Source organism: Mya arenaria, chromosome 11, assembly GCF_026914265.1.
Source record: "Mya arenaria isolate MELC-2E11 chromosome 11, ASM2691426v1".
In the NCBI taxonomy this organism is placed as follows: domain Eukaryota; kingdom Metazoa; phylum Mollusca; class Bivalvia; order Myida; family Myidae; genus Mya; species Mya arenaria.
This window is the reverse complement of record NC_069132.1, coordinates 32,857,669-32,879,057: the sequence shown is the minus strand read 5'-3', so window position 1 is coordinate 32,879,057 and position 21,389 is coordinate 32,857,669. Positions and strand designations below refer to the sequence as shown.

The 21,389-nt window shown below is 34.6% G+C and overlaps 1 protein-coding gene across 6 annotated transcripts in view; it reads right to left on the bottom strand.

The window, feature by feature from the left end:
• Positions 1-21,389, bottom strand: part of LOC128208081 (regulator of G-protein signaling 7-like) — an 85,613-nt gene that overhangs the window by 8,396 nt on the left and 55,828 nt on the right. For 3 of the 6 annotated variants that reach the window (XM_052911414.1, XM_052911415.1, XM_052911416.1), the window contains exons 6-17: positions 21,148-21,254; positions 13,435-13,486; positions 12,323-12,464; positions 11,775-11,856; positions 9,318-9,404; positions 8,976-8,990; positions 6,061-6,159; positions 4,990-5,051; positions 4,497-4,610; positions 1,720-1,851; positions 1,285-1,359; positions 41-155 (exon numbers count right to left, since the gene is read on the bottom strand). In XM_052911414.1, coding sequence (XP_052767374.1) covers positions 41-155; positions 1,285-1,359; positions 1,720-1,851; positions 4,497-4,610; positions 4,990-5,051; positions 6,061-6,159; positions 8,976-8,990; positions 9,318-9,404; positions 11,775-11,856; positions 12,323-12,464; positions 13,435-13,486; positions 21,148-21,254 — 1,082 coding nt within the window. The remainder of the gene's footprint in view (positions 1-40; positions 156-1,284; positions 1,360-1,719; positions 1,852-4,496; positions 4,611-4,989; positions 5,052-6,060; positions 6,160-8,975; positions 8,991-9,317; positions 9,405-11,774; positions 11,857-12,322; positions 12,465-13,434; positions 13,487-21,147; positions 21,255-21,389) is intronic. The other 3 variants (XM_052911419.1, XM_052911420.1, XM_052911418.1) reach the window with 2 other exon arrangements.

Genomic DNA, 21,389 nt, shown 5'->3' with positions numbered 1-21,389 from the left:
CAATATCAAAAACATAGCAGCAGAAAATAGCTTCACCAACCTGAGCTTCTGAAAAACAGTATCTATTTGGGTTGTCATCTACACGTTTGCGCACCAGTTCAGCTATCCGAGCATCTATATTGACGGGATTGTGAGCTCCAGGAGCCAAAAACTCACTGAAATATATGCAACAGCTTAATTAAGAGGCTTGTTTAGTACAATATAAGATGTCAGGTCAGATTTAAAACATTATTATTAGTTTCGTCTCACATGACCAACGTAGATTGAGGGTGGGTCGTTTGATAATTTTTTGTGTATATCAAATTTTCAGAGAATGAATTTTCATGTTAGACTGAATAGGTTTGTGTTAGAATAAAATGTGATTATTTTTAAACTAGGAATATTAATATTTCTTTAAGGGAAAATAATACAGCTAGTATGCTGTTGAAACAAATATTTTTTGTTCTAAGGCGGGTTGTACAAAACATTTATAAAACACATATCCTCACACTTTCAGCAATCATTTTATGAGTCTGTCATGTTAGGGGAAATATTTAGTATTTTACTTGAGGCCTTATGAACAATATTATATATATATATGTGTGTGAGTTTGGGTATAGCTCATTTATTAACATCAAGACGATACATTTTGCAAGAAAGACATTTCAATTAATTAGATTTATACACAATAAGTATTTGTATATAAAAAGTATAGTTTAAAAATCTAACTGATGTGATTATATGGTTCAATCAAGTGCAGCACATGACTAAACCAGCACCCTGCTCCATTATTTGTTGCTGAATATTCATTAAAAAGGGAAATAAATCAACAATTATTAAACAATTATTAAAATTGGATTGTGGGTCTCACAGAATTCTCTTGGCAACATGACATTTGGGTACAAAATTGTTTTATTTCTTTAAAAACAGAAATAAAAGAACAATTATTCAAGCCAGGGTAATGGATCTTGCTACATACTTGCATAATTCTGTTGGCAACATTATATACTAAGTTTCATGTGAATATCTTTAATGCTTGTTAAGATACCAGGTACATGTATGGCCAAGGTCATTGATACTTCAAGACAACGACACTGCCAATGACAACATCAAGCATATCACAACACATCAACTGTTTTCTTTCAAAAACAAACAAGCAAAAAACTAGCTTCTGAGTAATAACTATTGTTATCATATACAATGTAGCCATTTTAACCATTGAAAGATTTTTGTGATGAAAGTAAATTTCAAAAGTGAAGTCTTCTCAAAAATTAACTTAATGTGGTTATACTGAAAACCACTTACGAGTATATTTCATGGACGCGTTCATGTAATTCTGATAACTTTACACCTCGTAACTCCTGACACGCCAGCCAGAATCTGCAGTAGAAAAAACATACAGTAAACAACAACACATGAAAACATGTCACAGACATGCTTCAGTCAGAGTTATTAGTCTTGTAATTTAATTATTGTAAATGATATCAACTCAGTTTCATGTGAAAATCTATCATGTATATGCCTTGCCTCCAGCATTTAAGTTTTTGGACTAATGTCAATAACAATATCTTAGCTAAAATGATTTTGAGATACAAATAAAATTAACATATTTTACATCAAATAGCATAAGAAAACAGCTGATAGTAATTGATAAGAAAATTGTTACAAGATACAAGAAACTTAAAGCGCACACAAAATTAACTAAAAATCTCCTCAAGATAGTAAATCTATAGCACATACTTGAGGTTTTCACCGGAGAACTCCTTGTCAAGAAACTTGCTGAACTGGTCCTTGCCTGCAGGATCTTTCAGAAGCTCCTCCACGGAAAATGCCCATCGCTTCACCCGTCGCAGCGGGATATCTCTAGCACTCCTGCAATAAACGCATAAAACATGTTACTATTGGTATCATAACAAAACCAGCTGTTTCAGCCGCTACAATGGAATATCTCTTTAACTTCTGCATAAACACCAAAACATGTTACCATTTGTTATATAAACACCTAACACTTCACCTGTTATGGGGAGTTATGTGTTGCTTTTTGTAACAGGGGAAAATCCCCCGCTTCACCAACTGCAAAGGGAAAACTTTAATATCTGTACAACTCAAACAAAAAACGTTACTATTGGTTACAAGGGAACATCCCCCATTTCACTAGCTGAAGTGGGAAGACTCTAGTATCCTGAACAACACAAACAAAACATGTTACTATTGGTTACATGGGAACATCCCCCATTTCTCCAACTGCAGAGAGAAAACTCTCGTATCCTGTACAACACAAACAAAACATGTTACTATTGGTTACATGGGAACATCCCCCATTTCACCAACTGCAGAGGGAAAACTCTTGTATCCTGTACAACACAAAATAAACATGGTTACAAATTGTACATTGGAACATTCCCCATTTCACCAACTGCAGAGGGAAAACTCTTGTATCCTGTACAACACAAAATAAACATGGTTACAAATTGTACATTGGAACATTCCCCATTTCACCAACTGCAGAGGGAAAACTCTCATATCCCGTACAACGAAAACAAACCATGGTTACATGTACATGGGAACATTCCCCATTTCACCAACTGCAGAGGGAAAACTCTCTTATCCTGTACAACACAAACAAAACATGGTTACATGTACATGGGAACATCCCCCATTTCACCAACTGCAGAGGGAAAACTCTCGTCTCCTGTACAACGAAAACAAAACATGGTTACAAATTGTACATGGGAACATTCCCCATTTCACCAACTGCAGAGGGAAAACTCTTATCCTGTACAACAACAAGAGGCCCAAAAGGGCCTATGCTCTACTGGCATGGCTTTTGTGGTCATATCAATCCAGAGCATGTATGTATGGGTAAAAGGCAACAGACATATAGTTTATGTTTTGTGTTTGGGTTACCTGAAAACGTAGCACGTTCAACATCTGAGCCCAGAGAGTATTGTAAGCAGATTAGTTGCATGAACTATTTTAATATGTGCCAAGTAAAAGTCATCTGACAAAAAAAAAATGCTTTCAAAACTGTACTCATAGTAAAAATTTCTGTAGTTTTAAAAGTTAAAAAAAGTTGGTCAAAAGGTCAAAGTCAAGGGCATCCTAGGACAACATTGATCAATTTGAACACAATTCACAATCAATTGTGCTGAGATGGATGCACGAACACACAAAAAGATTTTCAAACCTTTCCAGATTTATGTTTACCAAACCTGTGAACTCTGGGTGAGGCCAGTAATGACACCATGTGCATAACTTAAACATTCACGACCAATTTTGTTAAGATGAATGCGCAAACTACAGAACTTAAAGCTAAAAAATGGCCTTTGGGCTTTCAACAAGAACAAGGCAGAGTAATTCACAAAATCAACTGCAGAGGCAAAAAGCAAATTGTCTCTCAAAATCCTAGACTTGCAATCCCTCCCTAAACTCTAGACTTGAATTTACATGTACATGTAAACTTGGCTAAAAATAGAATTCGCTCATGCAGACCTGGCTAAAAATAGAAAGCATTTCTTTAAAACTTTCATGGCCCTTAATCTAGGCATTCATGGGCGGATCTGGCTGGTTTTCGAAAGGAACTGAGCTCGAATGGATATCTAGATACTGTACAAGTTTCATCGAGATACAATCAAAACTGAAGACTGTATCGTGTTCACAAGCAATTGTTTACAGACGCACGGACGCACGGATGCACATACTATGTACACATTACCATCGCATAAGCTCTTCTGGCCTTTGGCCAGTAGAGCTAAAAACAAAACATGGTTACATGTACATGGGAACATTCCCCATTTCACCAACTGCAGAGGGAAAACTCTCGTATCCTGTACAACAAAAACAAAACATGGTTACATGTACATGGAACATCACCCATTTCACCAACTGCAAATGGTAAGCCCTTACATCCTGTACAACACAAACAAAACATGTTGCTATTGGTTATATTGGAACACATCGCTTCACCAGCTGCAGTGGGTAAACTCTACTATCCTGTACAGCACATACAAAACATGTTACTAATAGTTAAATTGGAATGCCCACAATTTTCAAAAATGCAGCAGGCACTTATGCACAACACAAGCCATAACATGTTAATTTTGGTCAAATGACCATGCCCACTGCTTCACAATTTGCAGCAGAAATATTATTTAAACATTCTTGTATAACACAAATATTTTTAATGTAAATATGTGTTAAGTTATGGATTACATAATATTATTGTAAATCATGTAAATATGTGGAAATATTTGTTATGGATAACATTTTAGTAGTTTCATGATGACAACGGTCAACCTTGCCTTACTTTCTCAAAAAAAGAGATGAGCTTATAAATGAGGGCTGAGATCGATGCCTTTGTTAAATAGCTTGTCTTTTCATCAAAGTTAAGCTTCGATTTAAAGGTAATGCAATCGATTATCATCAACATTACTCATGAACAATTTCCAATAGTATTAATCATCATTTTATTCCTATTCTTATTATATGACTAAGCAGAACAAAGGGAGAGAACTCACATAGTTTTATCTTGATCCCAGAACTCGGTGCTGTCTGTGATCCATGGGTTCGTTGGGTCGGCGGGGGTGCAGAATGCGTCATACTCAGCATACTGCTCGTAGTAGGCTACATAACTGAAATACAACAAAGATTTCCTCCCCTTACTTCACCCTTACTAACTATCCTACGAGATTATAATGCAAAATTTTCCTTCATATATACATGTATGAATAAAAAACTATTGCTGACTCATGCATTTCTCAAAGCCTTTTATTGCCATTAAGATTTTACTTAATTTTTCAATCTTAAGACAGAGTTTCTGAAGACTGAGCACAACAATTGACCTTGATTCTATTAACTTCAAACTCTTAGTGATGAAATGCTGTACACTGTATTTAAAGATGATTCAGAATGGTTAGTTATTTGGCTGGCAATGTGCATGATATATTCCAACAGTAATATTCAGTGTAAAAGTAGACATTTAAGCTGTATCGGACCAGGGTTAAAACTTACCTCTCAGTAACTTTTGATATCTTTACTCGTCTCTTTTCTAACTTCTTTTTCAACAAGTCGATCTGTCAAATATTCGAGAGAATAAAAGATGTGTTCAGTTGCAATTATACATGACTTTTTGTACATGACTGTATTCAATATTTGTTAAATATCATTGACAACATTAAAACTGCACTCTCACAGATTTAACGTTTTGACAACTTTTTTTTTTGTATTTGAATGAGCCATTTTTTGCGAAAATCCATTGAAACCAGTTATAAAAGACTGCTGATAAAAATTAGATCACAAATTTTATATTTCAGTTCAAAAAATGATGTTTTATGCATTTTTCTTAAACCGTTGTAAATGGTTTAAGCCATAAAACTTTAATTTTCGAATGGAAATATGAAAATCTGCGATCTGATCTTTTGTCAGCAAACTTTTATCATTGGTTTGCAGATATCTTCACAAAAATTTTCTCTTTCCATGACAAAAAATAAAAAAAAGTTGTAAAAATGGTAAATCTGTGAGAGTGCAGCTTTAAACATGTATTATGATGTTTTGAGTACTAACAGTGATCCATGTTTGCCTGATGACTAGAAAAGTAAGTAGTAAAAGCTGGTGCTAATTTCTAAAGGTCTTAGATTATATTTAGATCTTTCAGCTTGATTATAAAGAAAGCTATAAGACTTTTTAGTCTGTTTCCTGGGTAGAAACTCATACTGACATCCATTCTTGCAAGACCATGAGAACAAACCCCTGATGGGGCTTGAACCCATGACCTCTCAGGTGATGAGCAGACATAACACTTTCAATATTAGCGGTAAAGATGAGAATGGTCACTCATCCAAGAGGTTGTGGGTCTGATCACAAAGGTACTTTTGTCACCTTAATGGAAGAACTCAATATCTGCTTCTATTTCTATATGCACAGGGGCAACAATTTGTTTTCATAGTCTTTCATAATGGACACTTGTTTCTGCAAAGAAATAGACTGGAGCGTGAGTTCTATACATTTTCAGCTTAGTCACAATCAAGCTTTAAGATTTAAGTACAGATTGAGTCAATATGAGAGAATATGTTCAATACTTACGGCATGTGAGAAGTCCTTGCGGACAGTATCAGCAGGATGGTTAAGATCGGCCTCCGACACGCTCGGACTTATTCTTCCACCAGGAACTGCGTAGTTAGGCTGAAAAAAGTAGATCCATTTATATCTGTCAATAGATTATCATCTATGTGAGCTTGTGTAACATTAAATGACTATTCATAAGAAACTCTACTAAAGAAATGGAAATATCGAGGCTAAAATAAAACAGACCCTAAAACATATTTTGATGCTGAAAAGGAATATTAGACAAGGTATGATAAATAAATATTTGGTCTGTTTTGTAAGATATTGATCGTTGACTGGTACTTATTATATTTATACGAAACAACATTGTTCAAGAGATTTAAGCTTCACAACAATATACATGAACAGTATAATCACAAACTATACTTTTTGAAAATATCATGAATATTTTTTAAGCATTATGTGAAACCATATCTCATTGTTGAATTATTTCTGCAATTAATATTAAACAATCACTTCTATCATAGAAGTTCAGAACTTTGTTGAAGTTAACATCATCTTTCATACTCTCTTAGTTTCATGGACACACTTTTGATCTGCAGTACTTCTTACAAGCACATCATAAAATATTTCAACTTAAAAGTTACCAACAATGCTGTTAAAAATGTTGTTAACTTTAAAAAAAGTCTGAACCGTTGGCCTATTGTATTTAAAATTAGAAACAGAAACATCACAAGCTGGTACCAACGTTCATCTGTGTATTCCATCAATAAAGGGACATAACTAGACTATTATAATAGCCAGAGTTATGGGTCTATCTGCACACAAGTGTATTGTCATTGGCAACATGTGTACCATGTTTCATGATCATATTTAGAGATCTTTTTTAGCTAATGCTAAGTGCTTAACACAACGACGCCTCCGAAGCCAACAACGACATAAAGGCTTCGACATGACTTCATCTTTTTTTCTTTAAAAAAAGGAAAAGCTACCAATTAACACAGTAAGTTTAACATTTCATCTGCTGAAAAGCCCTTTACATGAAACACATTAAGATTTACAAAATGGTGCACAGCAGTGAATATATCCATCAGTGTTTTGTTGGTGAAAAATAAAAACAAATACATTGCATTCAATTACTGAATTAGCTAGCACTCATGGCACAAACATTGACTGGGAAAGGCACATGTACATCTATGTACTTCACATTTGTGTCATTTTTAAATGGTTGAAAAGCAAATGGACCTAAGGTTCAATTTGTAAAAAGGCCTCATCCGACTCGTACATTACTATGTCTTAGATGATAGTACATAGAAGACATAACTATTAATTGGTATTTCTGTAAGGAACACCAAAAGATATCCCATATAAATGCTCCAGTGAGATCCTGTGTATGTTAAAATATTATCCTGTTCCATGCAGTTGTTAAACCAATGGTCATTCTGTAATCAGGCTCAACTTTCTTCCTTCAAAAAACCAGGGAAGTTAAATACATTCCATTCAATCTTGCAGCAGATGGGACAAGCCTGTGGGAGTTCCAACTGTTGCATCAAACTGATCAAAGATGAGAGCAGAGCCCTAAAGCGAACGCCAACCCTAATCTGTTTTTGTGTTTTTAGTCAACAGGGGGTATTACTCAACAATTATTTAAGCCAGAGTAATTGGCCTTACTTTACATGTGTTTTTGTCTATTGCAACACACATACCAAGTTTCATTTTTAATATCTTGAACAATTTGGAGTTATGGCAAAGGTTTTTGCAGGCTCAAAGAAGCGGATGCTGCTGACACCAACGCTATTTAATACCTGGACTCTCTTTTCTTCAAAAAAAAAGGAAAGCTAAAAATGCAAAGAAATTTTAGCAGTAAATAAACTGTGAAAAAACAGGTAACATTTTTGACCGGGAAATAAAGTACTCTCTAAATAATGCCTGCAATACAAATATCCTCCCTTAGGTCCATTTTGAAAGTGCCTTAAAAGGAAAATGACTCAAAAAGCATGGTTAGCTCACCTGACTAGAGGGGCTCTGTAATCAAGAAAATAACGGTCTAAATAACTACTTACTAACCACATTTATGAGCATTTGGCAGTGTTAAAGGTCATAACCTTAGTGATTTAAATTTTAACATCCTAAATGGAAACACTAAGAGTTTAAATTTAGCGGCCATATTAAACAATGTATGTAGTTTACAAATCTGGACAATTTCAAAAAAATAAATAAACGCTAGAGCTATAATGAGTCAAATTATTTGTAACCATATTATCAGAAATAAAATGGAGAGAAAAAATGTTTCTACAAACAGAAAATTTCCAAAGAGCTTCATGTGAATATATTATAGATTAATCAACATGTAGAAGTAGCAAACACAAACACTCATCTTGTTGTTGTTTTCAGTAGGGCATAGAGCATGGTCCGATAAGCCAGAGTTATGGGCCCTGCTATACATATGGCCAACATGTGTACCAAGTTTCATATGAATATCTTAAATGGTTTTTTAGTTATGGCCACGTATCAAACATTTTCACATATAACACAGACGATGCTGCCACCACTGCCCATGACATTAAGGCTATGACAATTACCTTGGGGGGTTTTCTTCGAAAAAAAGACTTGCTAAAAATATATGTTAAAGCCTAATTAGTCCACTTTTCTATCTATACTACAGATGTAAAACAACCTTAATCAAATCAAATTCCTAAATTAAGTGCATGGATATTTTACGTTTTTCAGTAGTTATATTGGTGAAATAAATGAGTGGTCGAAAGGTTATCGCTCATGGAATGTTGCAAAGAATGCCAAAAATGAAATGTTAGTTTTCAGTGCAATATAAGCTTGATGTAAATCAATCGTGCTGTTTAAAAAAACACAAATAAAATAAATGTTCTCTATTTACTGGCAAATGCATAACAAAAGCACCACAAGCATTTTCTTACGCTTATCCAATTGTTCTGCACATCAGGGGACATAGCTCAACAAATATTTTATACACAGTGATAGGACTTATAACACGAAAGGATATTGTTGTTGTTAACAAGTAGAACAAGTTTCAGTAGAAAATCTTAAACAGTCGTCAAGTTTGGGCAAATCGTTGCTTTTGCATGATGGAGCTGATATCAGGATTATGACAATACCATTTTTTCTTTGAAAAGACAGTCAAGCTAAGAATCAAACACAGGAAACCAGTGAAATTAAAGCTTCAAAATGATTCTTTTATTGACAAACAAGTTCTAAAACTACAAAATAATAAATTATAAAGCAAAATGCTGTCAACGTACCCAGGTACCTACCCGCGACATTTTGGAATGTCTGTTCATGCGACAAGCTTTCTTTATATCAACTTCAGTGGTATTTACACAGCCAGGCTGAAATAAACAATAAACATCAGTGATTCTTCATCCCACAAATAAAGGGTAAAAAAGTGAAATGCTATCTGTGCCAAAGCTCTAAAATTTAATGCCAATAATGAAAATCCCCTGGCATGTGACTCAAATCCCCCGGGATTCTGAACAAAATCCCCTGGGAAACTGTTTACAAATATGGCATGTATGCACAAGCCACCTCCTTTTTTGACATTATAACCATTATAAAACTTGACAAAAGTTTGAACCAGTTTGAGAGACTTGCATTTATGTGTTGGTTTTTTTTGTTGTTTTTTTATTGGCTTAAACAAACAAAGCGCTTTTATACGAGTCTACACAAGTGATTGAAGGCCATTTTCTTTTTTGGGTAATTCAATTTATTTACATTTCAGAAAAATACTGATAATTTTATGATGATATCTCTAAAATTGCATAAGTTGTATGTTTACAAGTAAGACCATGAATTGCACACTTTGAGAACTAAATTTGATGTTACAAATGAAGTCATACCTAATTAATGTTAAAATGTTCCAACTAGCTTATAATTTACTTTCAGAATATATGAAAGTTTGATGACTCATTTAAGCATTATTAAACAAACAGACGGTTTGAAACAAACACATTGACAGCAGTTGAAATAAGTCAGGATGAAAGCCATGGTTGCTAAGGAAACACGACTTAATTAAATGTCATAAATCATTAAGAAAATGATTCGGCTGTGACAATCTTGTGAACGCAGTTTGGAAGAAATTAAAAAAAAACATCTTAAGATTCATTCATTTTAACATTTTTAATAATGATTATTCAATTTGTAACAATTGTGTTTAAAGGCACAATATCGTGCCATACAGCTCAACAATATGGAGTCTAAGTAACATGACTTAATGTAAAACATAATTACTCTATAAATAAATCCTATGTCAGTATAATGTTATACCATTATAATGGTGTCAGTTTACTCCAGTTTTGCCCAAAATCAGAGGCTTTGGTTCGATGAAAATTTGTATCACAACAACAACAACAACAACATATATATATATACACACATTCTCACAGAACTTGGGATTTCGGGTAGGGGATTTGTAAAAATGACTGGGAATTTCTTTGTTGCATTTGGTTCCACGAATATTGAAGTTTTCTCAAAAATAAGTCTTAACATCATCATCCAATACTTTTTTTAAAATTTAGCTGTATCTGACATGGGTTAGTATCTATAAAGCACACAAAATTTGACACAAAATTTGACACCAAATAGGTATATTCAGTTCCTGTCAGAATAGTATTATATTGGCGATTTTTGATGGTAAAATTCTAATGGAAGGTTCATAGTTTAGTATTAACCAGACGCTGTAATTGCGAACAGTGTCAAGTCAGAATTCAGACTCATCTGGCATAAATGTAAATCTTCATGTCATTGTACCTTCTAGTTGAGTATTGATGATGAAATTTGCTGGATTTTATTCTTATTTTAAATTGTGCAATTCTTACATTTAATTTGGTAAAACTAATGAATTAAAGGGGCTAGACACCAGATGGTCCAAATATAGGCAAATACAGTGTTTTCATAGACTTGTCAATGCGAACTAGTAGGAGGCCAAGTATACATCACTTTATATTATTATTTACTTTATTAAAATAATAAACGCAACACTCATCTTCATGTCTCATCTGTGTTTCCCCATTTAAAATAACACATAATGGTTTCCCAGTTCTAAATCATATCTGTTACGAGTAAAGATAAATATACTGACACTATTTTTAAACCTACTGGGACTTACATTGGTGACAACCCAAGAAAATTTCGAATAAAAAAAATGCACAAGAACTGTGTAAGTAAGATTGTTCACAACCATGTCAATTTTATGTAAGATTTTGACAATTTTCTTTTTTTCTTGCAATTGTATCATCTGGTGTCTAGCCCCTTTAAAGATGATTCTTTATAATTTAATAAAAGTAGTATTTCTGAGACAGGGTTGAGACTGTTCTTTACCATGGGCCCAGAGCTCATATGGTAATATAAAATATGTGCATCATGAAGTATCTCTTTCTTACTAATTTGGATAAAAGCTCCATTGTGACTCTTTAAAAGAATTGGTATCATACATTTCAAACAAAATTTGAAAACAGGGGACATAACTCTATAAAGAGAAACTGGTAACAATAAAGCCAAAAGAAAAGAAAATTACTCAAATAAGACAAATCAAAAGGGACTAAGTACATTTGCTACTGTTACAATAATGAATTAATTATAAGATATTGAAAGAAAAATGTAGATTATGCAAGATAAACTTCCGTGCATGCAAAATCCCAAGTCCTGTGAGAATGTGTGATAACACAATAAATTATACATACAACACAATGTTTAGTACATACGACTGGTCTGTGTACATCCCAGAATGCACGTTCCTGGCTGTCTAGCACCTTTCGTTCCAGTTTGTCGCGCTTCTTGTCCACTCTGAAACATACGTAACACATATATACACTAAAAATATGTGTAACTACACCATGTCATGATTTATATTGCGGAATATTCAATTAACTAATTTCAAGGGAAAATAATGTTACGAATTCTGTGTTTAATATTTTGCATGAAACTTACATTGAATTCAATTGAGAATAGTAAGAATGATAAAACATTGGTAAAACAAGTACAATGTAACCCTCTCCTTTTCATCGGGATTAGCATCACTTGATTTAATAATATTTTAATGCATATAAACAGATTTACATACCATATTCGAATACAAATATTTCAACATAAATATATATATATACAAAGGAGTTGGGCCCAAATAAGCAGCACTAAACTTGAATGCCTGCATGAAATTATGAATAATCATATGGGCAGATCAACCAATGAAACATCTTATATTTTAACTCAACAACAACATCAACATTAATTTCACCTCCCTAAGACATACTTAGCTTGAGCTTCTGCTTGCATGAAGATGAACTCCCACTTCCGCGAGAACATTTTCTGCAGTCGGGCGAGATTTTCCGCCTCGTAATCGGCAAGTTCCAATCTCTGCTTATTCTGCATTGTCCTCTTGCATAAATACACAGCTGTAATAAATACATTGTTCTACATAGAATATTTATATTTTGCATCAAAGAATAATAATAAAACCTTTCTTAACTGAAAAGCCGTCCTCTTTTATTCAAACGTAACGGGTTCCTTCCCCAAGCTAAGTACTTTCTCATGGCCTTTAAAATCAACACCAGCATGTACGGGTTGCTACCCATGAACCATTGATATAAGTTTAGAGCTGTAGTGGGTAAAAACATACTGTAAATTCTTCCAGAGAAAGATCAGAACAAGACAGTCTGGGAGCAGACTCCACTGTGTTTTGGGTTGTTTTTTATTCAGTCAATCAAGGGGCATAATTCATAAGTAATTGGCCTTGCTATATATGAATGTATTGAATCCGGTTACATTTGTATAAAGTATCATTTAATTATGTTGAAACGTTTAACAACGATGAATAGGAGACCAAGGATTTGACAATACTTCGTCTTATTTTCTTCAAAAGACAGACTAGCTAAATTATCACTAGCATTCCTTCCCAAGATTCAGTGCCCTCGATATATGAGTGGTGACTCGAATATACTATGAAATATCATCATGACCTAACTACTGAAGCAGTGAGCTCATAACTCCGGAAATCAACCAAACATGTACAGTTTGCATTGGTATAACATCAACCGAACAATTAAATCATAGCTTTAAATTATGCTCACATGGTTGGCATGGTTACAGCCAATATATATAAAGTGCTGAACTCTTACTGTTTGAAACAATTTTTGGAGCAGTATATATTGACTGTCTCTTTGTTGATAAATGACATTGTAAATGTGATTACATTAACAGACTGACAAGGTCATTCGCAAATAGTTGTAACACATCTTTTAAGGACCAACTTTATAATGAAGGTCATTGCATACACCATTTCGCCCTTATGTCGCAAAAATCTTGGACCACTCCACCTAAGGATCTCAACCCAGGATTATATTAGCGGAGTACTGGGCTACTTACCATAGTCTGTATTTTCTGGTTCGCCACATCTTGACGGCCAAAAACATGGAGTCTGAAATGGAAGGAAAAAAAGTATTAATTTCAGGTTCTATGTGACATTACAGAGCTCACAGACTACCAGCTCTACACATTGTATGATGGAAAGTGTTATTATTCACAGCGTTTGCTTTTAAACGGATGTTTTTGCATCAATAAAAGGTATCAAATTAAATATTATCATATTTTAATGATTTTCTGTCATGTTTGTCTGATATTTTTGTAAAATATGAGAACTATTGTAAGCAAGCGTTTAGCATGAATCTCTATGATCTATCAATGACAAAATACATCCTGTTCTTCTAAAATGCTCCAAGTATTTTATAAGGTATGGTAATCTAGTGGTATTGGTGTCCATTTCTAATTAAAGGTTCCAAGTTTGATTCCCACACTGACCCCAATTTCTCATACAATTGTAGGACCCTTGTCACTGGATCATGCTAAGCAGATTTTTTTTTTTTTTTCGATATAAATTGAGTAATATTTTATAGAGTTTTGAGACCTTTAAAAGAATTGAGTCAAAGACAATAATTTGGCTAAACCAAATAACTTTTAAGCTTGATACACTAAAGATTTATTGAGCAATGCGGGCCTGGGGCCCTATTGAATTACCAACTTAGATTTCACTTAAATTTAAGAGTAGAAATGGACTGTAAAAATACATGTAGCTGGCCAATAGACTGAATTGAATCACTGAGGCATGTCTAAGAATAAGGATATGAGTGATATTGAATCTGGCCCAAGGGGCAGTATTCAGTATGATTCTTATCCTTATTCTTAGACATGCCTCAGTGCATTTATTCAGTCAATTGGCCAGTTGTTTAAAGTCCAATCAACACACACTTTCTAAGCTTAAACTTAAGTTAAATCTGAGTAGGTATTTGAATACCGCACCAAGTTTTCAGTACCACACAAGAATCAGACTTGAGCATGTCTTTTTACTATAAGTTTATTACATTCTCCTTCAACTCAAGGTTTAGAATTACCAAAGTCATTAAAAATACAGTTGGTTATATTCTTGAGAATGTACAGAATCACTGAACAATCATAACACATACTTCAATATCAAGAAAAGATAATAAACTATTTATGATTTAAATTCTTCATAAAATAACGGAAATTAATCATTGTCAATTCCAAGGATAGAATACATGCATAACTAAAAACAGATGTTGTTCAAAGCAAGGCATTGCTGTATAATTTGAGGAGAAAACAAAATCATTTAGTTCAGAAAAAGTTCATAAATGACACAACAAATAAGTTCTTCGGTTACAACCATTGATTACGTTTTCCTGGAAAGGAAAAGACATTGCCTTCTGCTCAGATAATATGACACAATGTACTTTTCTATAAAATCTGCTTTTTTTGCAAAAATCGTTCTTAACTTCCTTCCCATATACATATGAGTGTAAATATACACTAGATATTTTATTCTTTAATTTAATTTGTTTGTTAGTGTGCTCAAACGCCTGTAAATAGCAATCATTATCTCAGTGCCAGAGACTGCATATGCTGAGTTTTTGAATTGACCTTTGGTTTCATTTTATTAGACCAAATATGTGTTGTGTCAAGGGATTTTTGGCCATGAAGTTGATTTTGGGGGGATTGTGAGCGATTGATATATTATTCTTTAATTTTATTGCAATATTTTCAAATTCTAATTTATATAAATGCAACTGTGAACTTAACATGAAGCCCAACCATTTAAATGTGAACTTGTCATGATAAAACCATCATAATGTTAACTTAATGTGACGCTGAACCATCTAAATGTGAACTTAACATGAAGCCCAACCATCTAAATGTGAACTTAACATGAAGCCCAACCACCTAAATGTGAACTTACCATGAAGCCCAACCATCTAAATGTGAACTTACCATGAAGCCCAACCATTTAAATGTGAACTTACCATGAAGCCCAACCATCTTAATGTGAACTTAACATGAAGCCCAACCATCTTAATGTGAACTTAACATGAAGCCCAACCATCTTAATGTGAACTTAACATGAAGCCCAACCACCTAAATGTGAAATTACCATGATGCCAAACCATCTAAATGTGAACTTACCATGATGCCAAACCATCTTAATGTGAACTTAACATGATGCCAAACCATCTAAATGTGAACTTACCATGATGCCAAACCACCTAAATGTGAACTTACCATGATGCCAAACCATCTTAATGTGAACTTAACATGAAGCCCAACCATCTTAATGTGAACTTACCATGATGCCAAACCATCTAAATGTGAACTTACCATGGTGCCAAACCATCTTAATGTGAACTTAACATGAAGCCCAACCATCTTAATGTGAACTTACCATGATGTCAAACCATCTAAATGTGAACTTACCATGATGCCAAACCATCTTAATGTGAACTTACCATGATGCCAAACCATCTTAATGTGAACTTACAATGATGCCAAACCATCTTAATGTGAACTTACCATGAAGCCCAACCATCTATATGTGAACATACCATGATGCCAAACCATCTTAATGTGAACTTAACATGAAGCCCAACCATCTTAATGTTAACTTAGCATGAGGCTTAACTATCCTATTGTGAACTTAACATGAGGCAGAACATTCCTAAGTTAAACTTAAAATGACCCCAAACCATCTTAATGTGAACTTAAAATGACGTTGAACCACTTTATGAATGAATCAATGTCATTATCAGGGTATGAATGCAGTTGAACTTGTTCAAGTGTGTGCAGTCCAAAGGACCCAATGCATACTTATATTTACACCAATAATTCTTCCAGAATTTTTCACAAAAACAATTCATTTCATTTAAGAAAACCTTAGAGTAATTCTTCCTCACCAATTCTGTAAAATAGAACGACTCGACTGTAACCAGTAACTGTTTATCATACTGTGTCACATTAAGGTGGAAAAAATTAATCACTTCACAGTTGATACATTAAATCACTTTTAAACATAAAATTGAAACTCCACTGACAAGATACATTAAAAATACCATAAATTTTCTATTTGAATAAAATTTTTGGTGGCCTGCTGACAAAAAACAAACAATAACAAGACAAGCAATTTTAAATTTATATTAATTTTATACACAATGATTTACGATCTACACATATCCAAAGATGTTGCGTTCATCAGGAAGTATTCGCAATTGCCGAAAGGCAGCTCATCTAAGGAATGGAGGTGTAAATATCTTAATGTTAAATTAAAATGACAACAAACCATCTTAATGTGAATTTAACATGATGACAAACCATCTTAATGTGAATTTAACATGATGACAAACCATCTTAATGTGAATTTAACATGATGACGAACCTTCTTAATGAGAATTTAACATGACGACAAACCATCTTAATGTGAACTTAACATAATGTGAATTTAACATAATGACAAACCATCTTAATGTGAATTTAACATGACGCCAAACATCTTGACATAAATATTCATGACTGTAAGGCCAACGGCAAGATTCATTAGTCACATGATAACTCTGGACAAACAAACACATGTGTACTTGAATTCAATATATTCTTTTGTTAACCAAAGTAGTTAATTATCAAGAATGATCATAATCCAATTTAAGTGTTATATCAATTCACTTCCAGATCAAAGGGTTCCAACTTTGGGTCCAAAATACCGTGATGCACCACATATTTAGGAACTGTGTCAACACTATGGATACCTGGTGCATGTTGACTGAAATCAATCTAATAGTAATTAATGGCAAAAAACTGTTAATTACACTACAATCCTGTTAGTAGAGCTCTTCATAGAGAATGTACCAATAGCCTGAGCAAATAGACAGTGGAACTTTTCAAGCACCCTCTATTTGATATAATGTCGGAAACATCGACCAAAACTTGAGTTCACAAAGTTTGGTTCGTTTACACAATGGCCGAACATTTAAAGCAAATATCGCTACTTAGAAACTTTTCCGACTCTAATTACAATTTTAATTAGAAGAGGTACATCGATTGTTTCAATTCAAAGGCCCAATACAGTACTTGCAAATAATGCCTGGTGCAAACAGGTATAATTAAGACATTTATTGATAAGCCTATTGATTTCTATTTTCTCGGAGACATCCCATTCAATGTTAGCTTCCTTAATAAAGTAGATATTTTTTGCCTAATTGAATTTATCAATTTTTGCTGTCACTTCTGAATGGTGATAATTTCATCTCCTTTAGTTTTCTACGGAAAATATTTATCGCATGTCATCAGATGAGAGCTCCATCACTTCCAATATTATTTCTGTATAGAAAGTCTTCTTTTAAATATAAGTAAACTAATTCTATGAAATCCAAAGTTTTTATCAATCATCACCAATACTTTCCTGTTCTATTGAGAATATGCCAATGATTACCTTTTAAAAGCTTAAAAAGTGTACTGTCACATTTACTTTATACACAACGGCAATGATTAATTGGAACCTGTAGTGTGTGTTTACACATTTTGTGGTAAGGAAGTGGTCATGCTTAACTTAACCCAATAAACTTGTGGTCACATTTCACAGGAAGGTAATGGTCAGACTTACTCCGAACCTTTAGCTTGTGTTGTCAGATAAGGTAGAGGTAATGCTTTACCCTAAACTTTAGCTTGTGTTGTAACATTTCACAGTAAGGTAGTGGTGATGTTTAACCCACACCTTTAGCTTGTGTTGTAACATTTCACAGTAAGGTAGTGGTAATGCTTAACCCGAACCTTTGAAACATTTCACAGTAAGGTAGTGGTGATGTTTAACCCGCACCTTTAGCTTGTGTTGTAGCATTTCACAGTAAGGCAGTGGTAATACTTAACCTGAACCTTTAGCTTGTGTTGTAATATTTCATGGTAAGGTGGTGGAAATGCTAAAACCAAACCTTTAGCTTGTGTTGTCACATTTCACATTAAGGTGGTGGTAATGCTTAACCCGAACCTTTAGCTTGTGTTGTAACATTTCACAGTAAGGTAGTGGAAATGCTTAACCCTGAACCTTTAGCTTGTGTTGTTACATTTCATGGTAAGGTAGTGGAAATGCTTAACCCTGAACCTTTAGCTTGTGTTGTCACATTTCACAGTAAGGTAGTGGAAATGTTTAACCCTGAACCTTTAGCTTGTGTTGTAACATTTCACAGTAAGGTAGTGGTAATGCTAACCCTGAACCTTTAGCTTGTGTTGTAACATTTCACAGTAAGGTAGTGGTAATGCTAACCCTGAACCTTTAGCTTGTGTTGTAACATTTCATGGTAAGGTAGTGGAAATGCTTAACGTTGAACCTTTAGCTTGTGTTGTCACATTTCATGGTAAGGTAGCGAAATGCTAACCCTGAACCTTTAGCTTGTGTTGTAACATTTCATAGTAAGGTAGTGGTAATGCTTTACACGAACCTTTATCTTGTGTTGTCACATTTCATGGTAAGGTAGTGGTAATGCTTGACCCAAACCTTAAGCTTGTGTTGTCACATTTCATGGTAAGGTAGTGGAAATGCTAGCCCTGAACCTTTAGCTTGTGTTGTCACATTTCATGGTAAGGTAGTGGTAAAGCTAACCCTGAACCTTTAGCTTGTGTTGTCACATTTCATGGTAAGGTAGTGGTAATGCTAACCCTGAACCCTTAGCTTGTGTTGTCACATTTCATGGTAAGGTAGTGGAAATGCTTAACCAGAACCTGTAGCTTGTGTTGTCACATTTCATGGTAAGGTAGTGGTAAAGCTAACCCTGAACCTTTAGCTTGTGTTGTCACATTTCATGGTAAGGTAGTGGTAATGCTAACCCTGAACCATTAGCTTGTGTTGTCACATTTCATGGTAAGGTAGTGGAAATGCTTAACCAGAACCTTTAGCTTGTATTGTAACATTTCACTGTAAGGTAGTGGTAATTCTTTAACTGAACCCTTAGCTTGTGTTGTAACATTTCACAGTATGGTAATGGTAATGCTTAACCCAAACCTGTAGCTTGTGTTGTAACATTTCACAGTAAGGTTGTGGTAATGCTTACCCTGAACTTTTAGCTTGTGTTGTCACATTTTACAGTAAGGCAGTGGTAATGCTAACCCTTAGCTTGTATTGTAATATTTCACAGTAAGGTAGTGGTAATGCTTAACCCGACCCTTTAGCTTTTGTTGTAACATAGCACAGTAAGGTAGTGGTAATGCTTAACCCAAACCTTTAGCTTGTGTTGTAACATTTCACAGTAAGGTAGTGGTAATGCTTAACCCGAACCTTTAGCTTGTGTTGTAACATTTCACAGTAAGGTAGTGGTAATGCTTAACCCGAACCTTTAGCTTGTGTTGTAACATTTCACAGTAAGGTAGTGGTAATGCTTAACCCGAACCTTTAGCTTGTGTTGTAACATTTCACAGTAAGGTAGTGGTAATGCTTAACCCGAACCTTTAGCTTTTGTTGTAACATAACACAGTAAGGTAGTGGTAATGCTTAACCCAAACCTTTAGCTTGTGTTGTAACATTTCACAGTAAGGTAGTGGTAATGCTTAACCCAAACCTTTAGCTTGTGTTGTAACATTTCACAGTAAGGTAGTGGTAATGCTTAACCTGAACCTTTAGCTTGTGTTGTAACATTTCACAGTAAGGTAGTGGTAATGCTTAACCCTGAACCTTTAGCTTGTGTTGTAACATTTCACAGTAAGGTAGTGGTAATGCTTAACCCGAACCTTTGAAACATTTCACAGTAAGGTAGTGGTAATGCTTAACCCGAACCTTTAGCTTTTGTTGTAACATAACACAGTAGGGTAGTGGTAATGCTTAACCCAAACCTTTAGCTTGTGTTGTAACATTTCACAGTAAGGTAGTGGTAATGCTTAACCCAAACCTTTAGCTTGTGTTGTAACATTTCACAGTAAGGTAGTGGTAATGCTTAACTCGAACCTTTAGCTTGTGTTGTAATATTTCACAGTAAGGTAGTGGTAATGCTTAACCCGACCCTTTAGCTTTTGTTGTAACATAACACAGTAAGGTAGTGGTAATGCTTAACCCGAACCTTTAGCTTGTGTTGTCATATTTCACAGTCAGGTAGTGGTCAGGCTTACTCCAAACATTTAGCTTGTGTTGTAACATTTCACAGTAAGGTAGTGGTAATGCTTAACACTAAACTTTTAGCTTGTGTTGTCACATTTCACAGTCAGATTAAGGTCAGACTTACCCCGAACCTTTAGCTTGTGTTGTAACATTTCACAGTAAGGTAGTGGTAATGCTTAACCCGAACCTTTAGCTTGTGTTGTCATATTTCACAGTAAGGTAGTGGTAATGCTTAACCCGAACCTTTAGCTTGTGTTGTCATATTTCACAGTCTGGTAGTGGTCAGGCTTACCCAAACTTTGAGGTTGTGTTGTAACATTTCACAGTAAGGTAGTGGTAATGCTTAACCCAAACCCTTAGCTTGTGTTGTCAGATTTCACAGTAAGGTAGTGGTCATGCCTACCCTGAACCTTTAGCTTGTGTTGTAACATTTCACAGTAAGGTAATGGTCAGACTTACCCTAAACCTTTAGCTTGTGTTGTAACATTTAAAAGTCAGGTAATAGTCAGACTTACACCGAACCTTTAGCTTGTGTTGTTACATTTCACAGTAAGGTAATGGCCAGGCTTACCCTAAACTTAAGGCTTATGTCGTCACATTTATAATAAGGTAGTGTTCATCTCCAGGGAGGAAGTAACCATCGGACAACAACATCAAATGCTTACCTGGAACCTATAGTATGTGTTGTCACATTTAACAGTAAGGTAGTGGTCATCTATTGGGAAAAAGTAGCCATGGGACGACATCAAATGAGCCAGGTGTAGAGCCTCAACTGCAAGAAAAACGCAAGAATAATCAATATATCTATATCATTCTTAAGGGATTTTTTTGGTTTGTGGTCATCCATCATATAAGTGGGTTTCCTGCAGCCCCTCCCCTTTCCACTCGAACACATGACCTGTTTCTC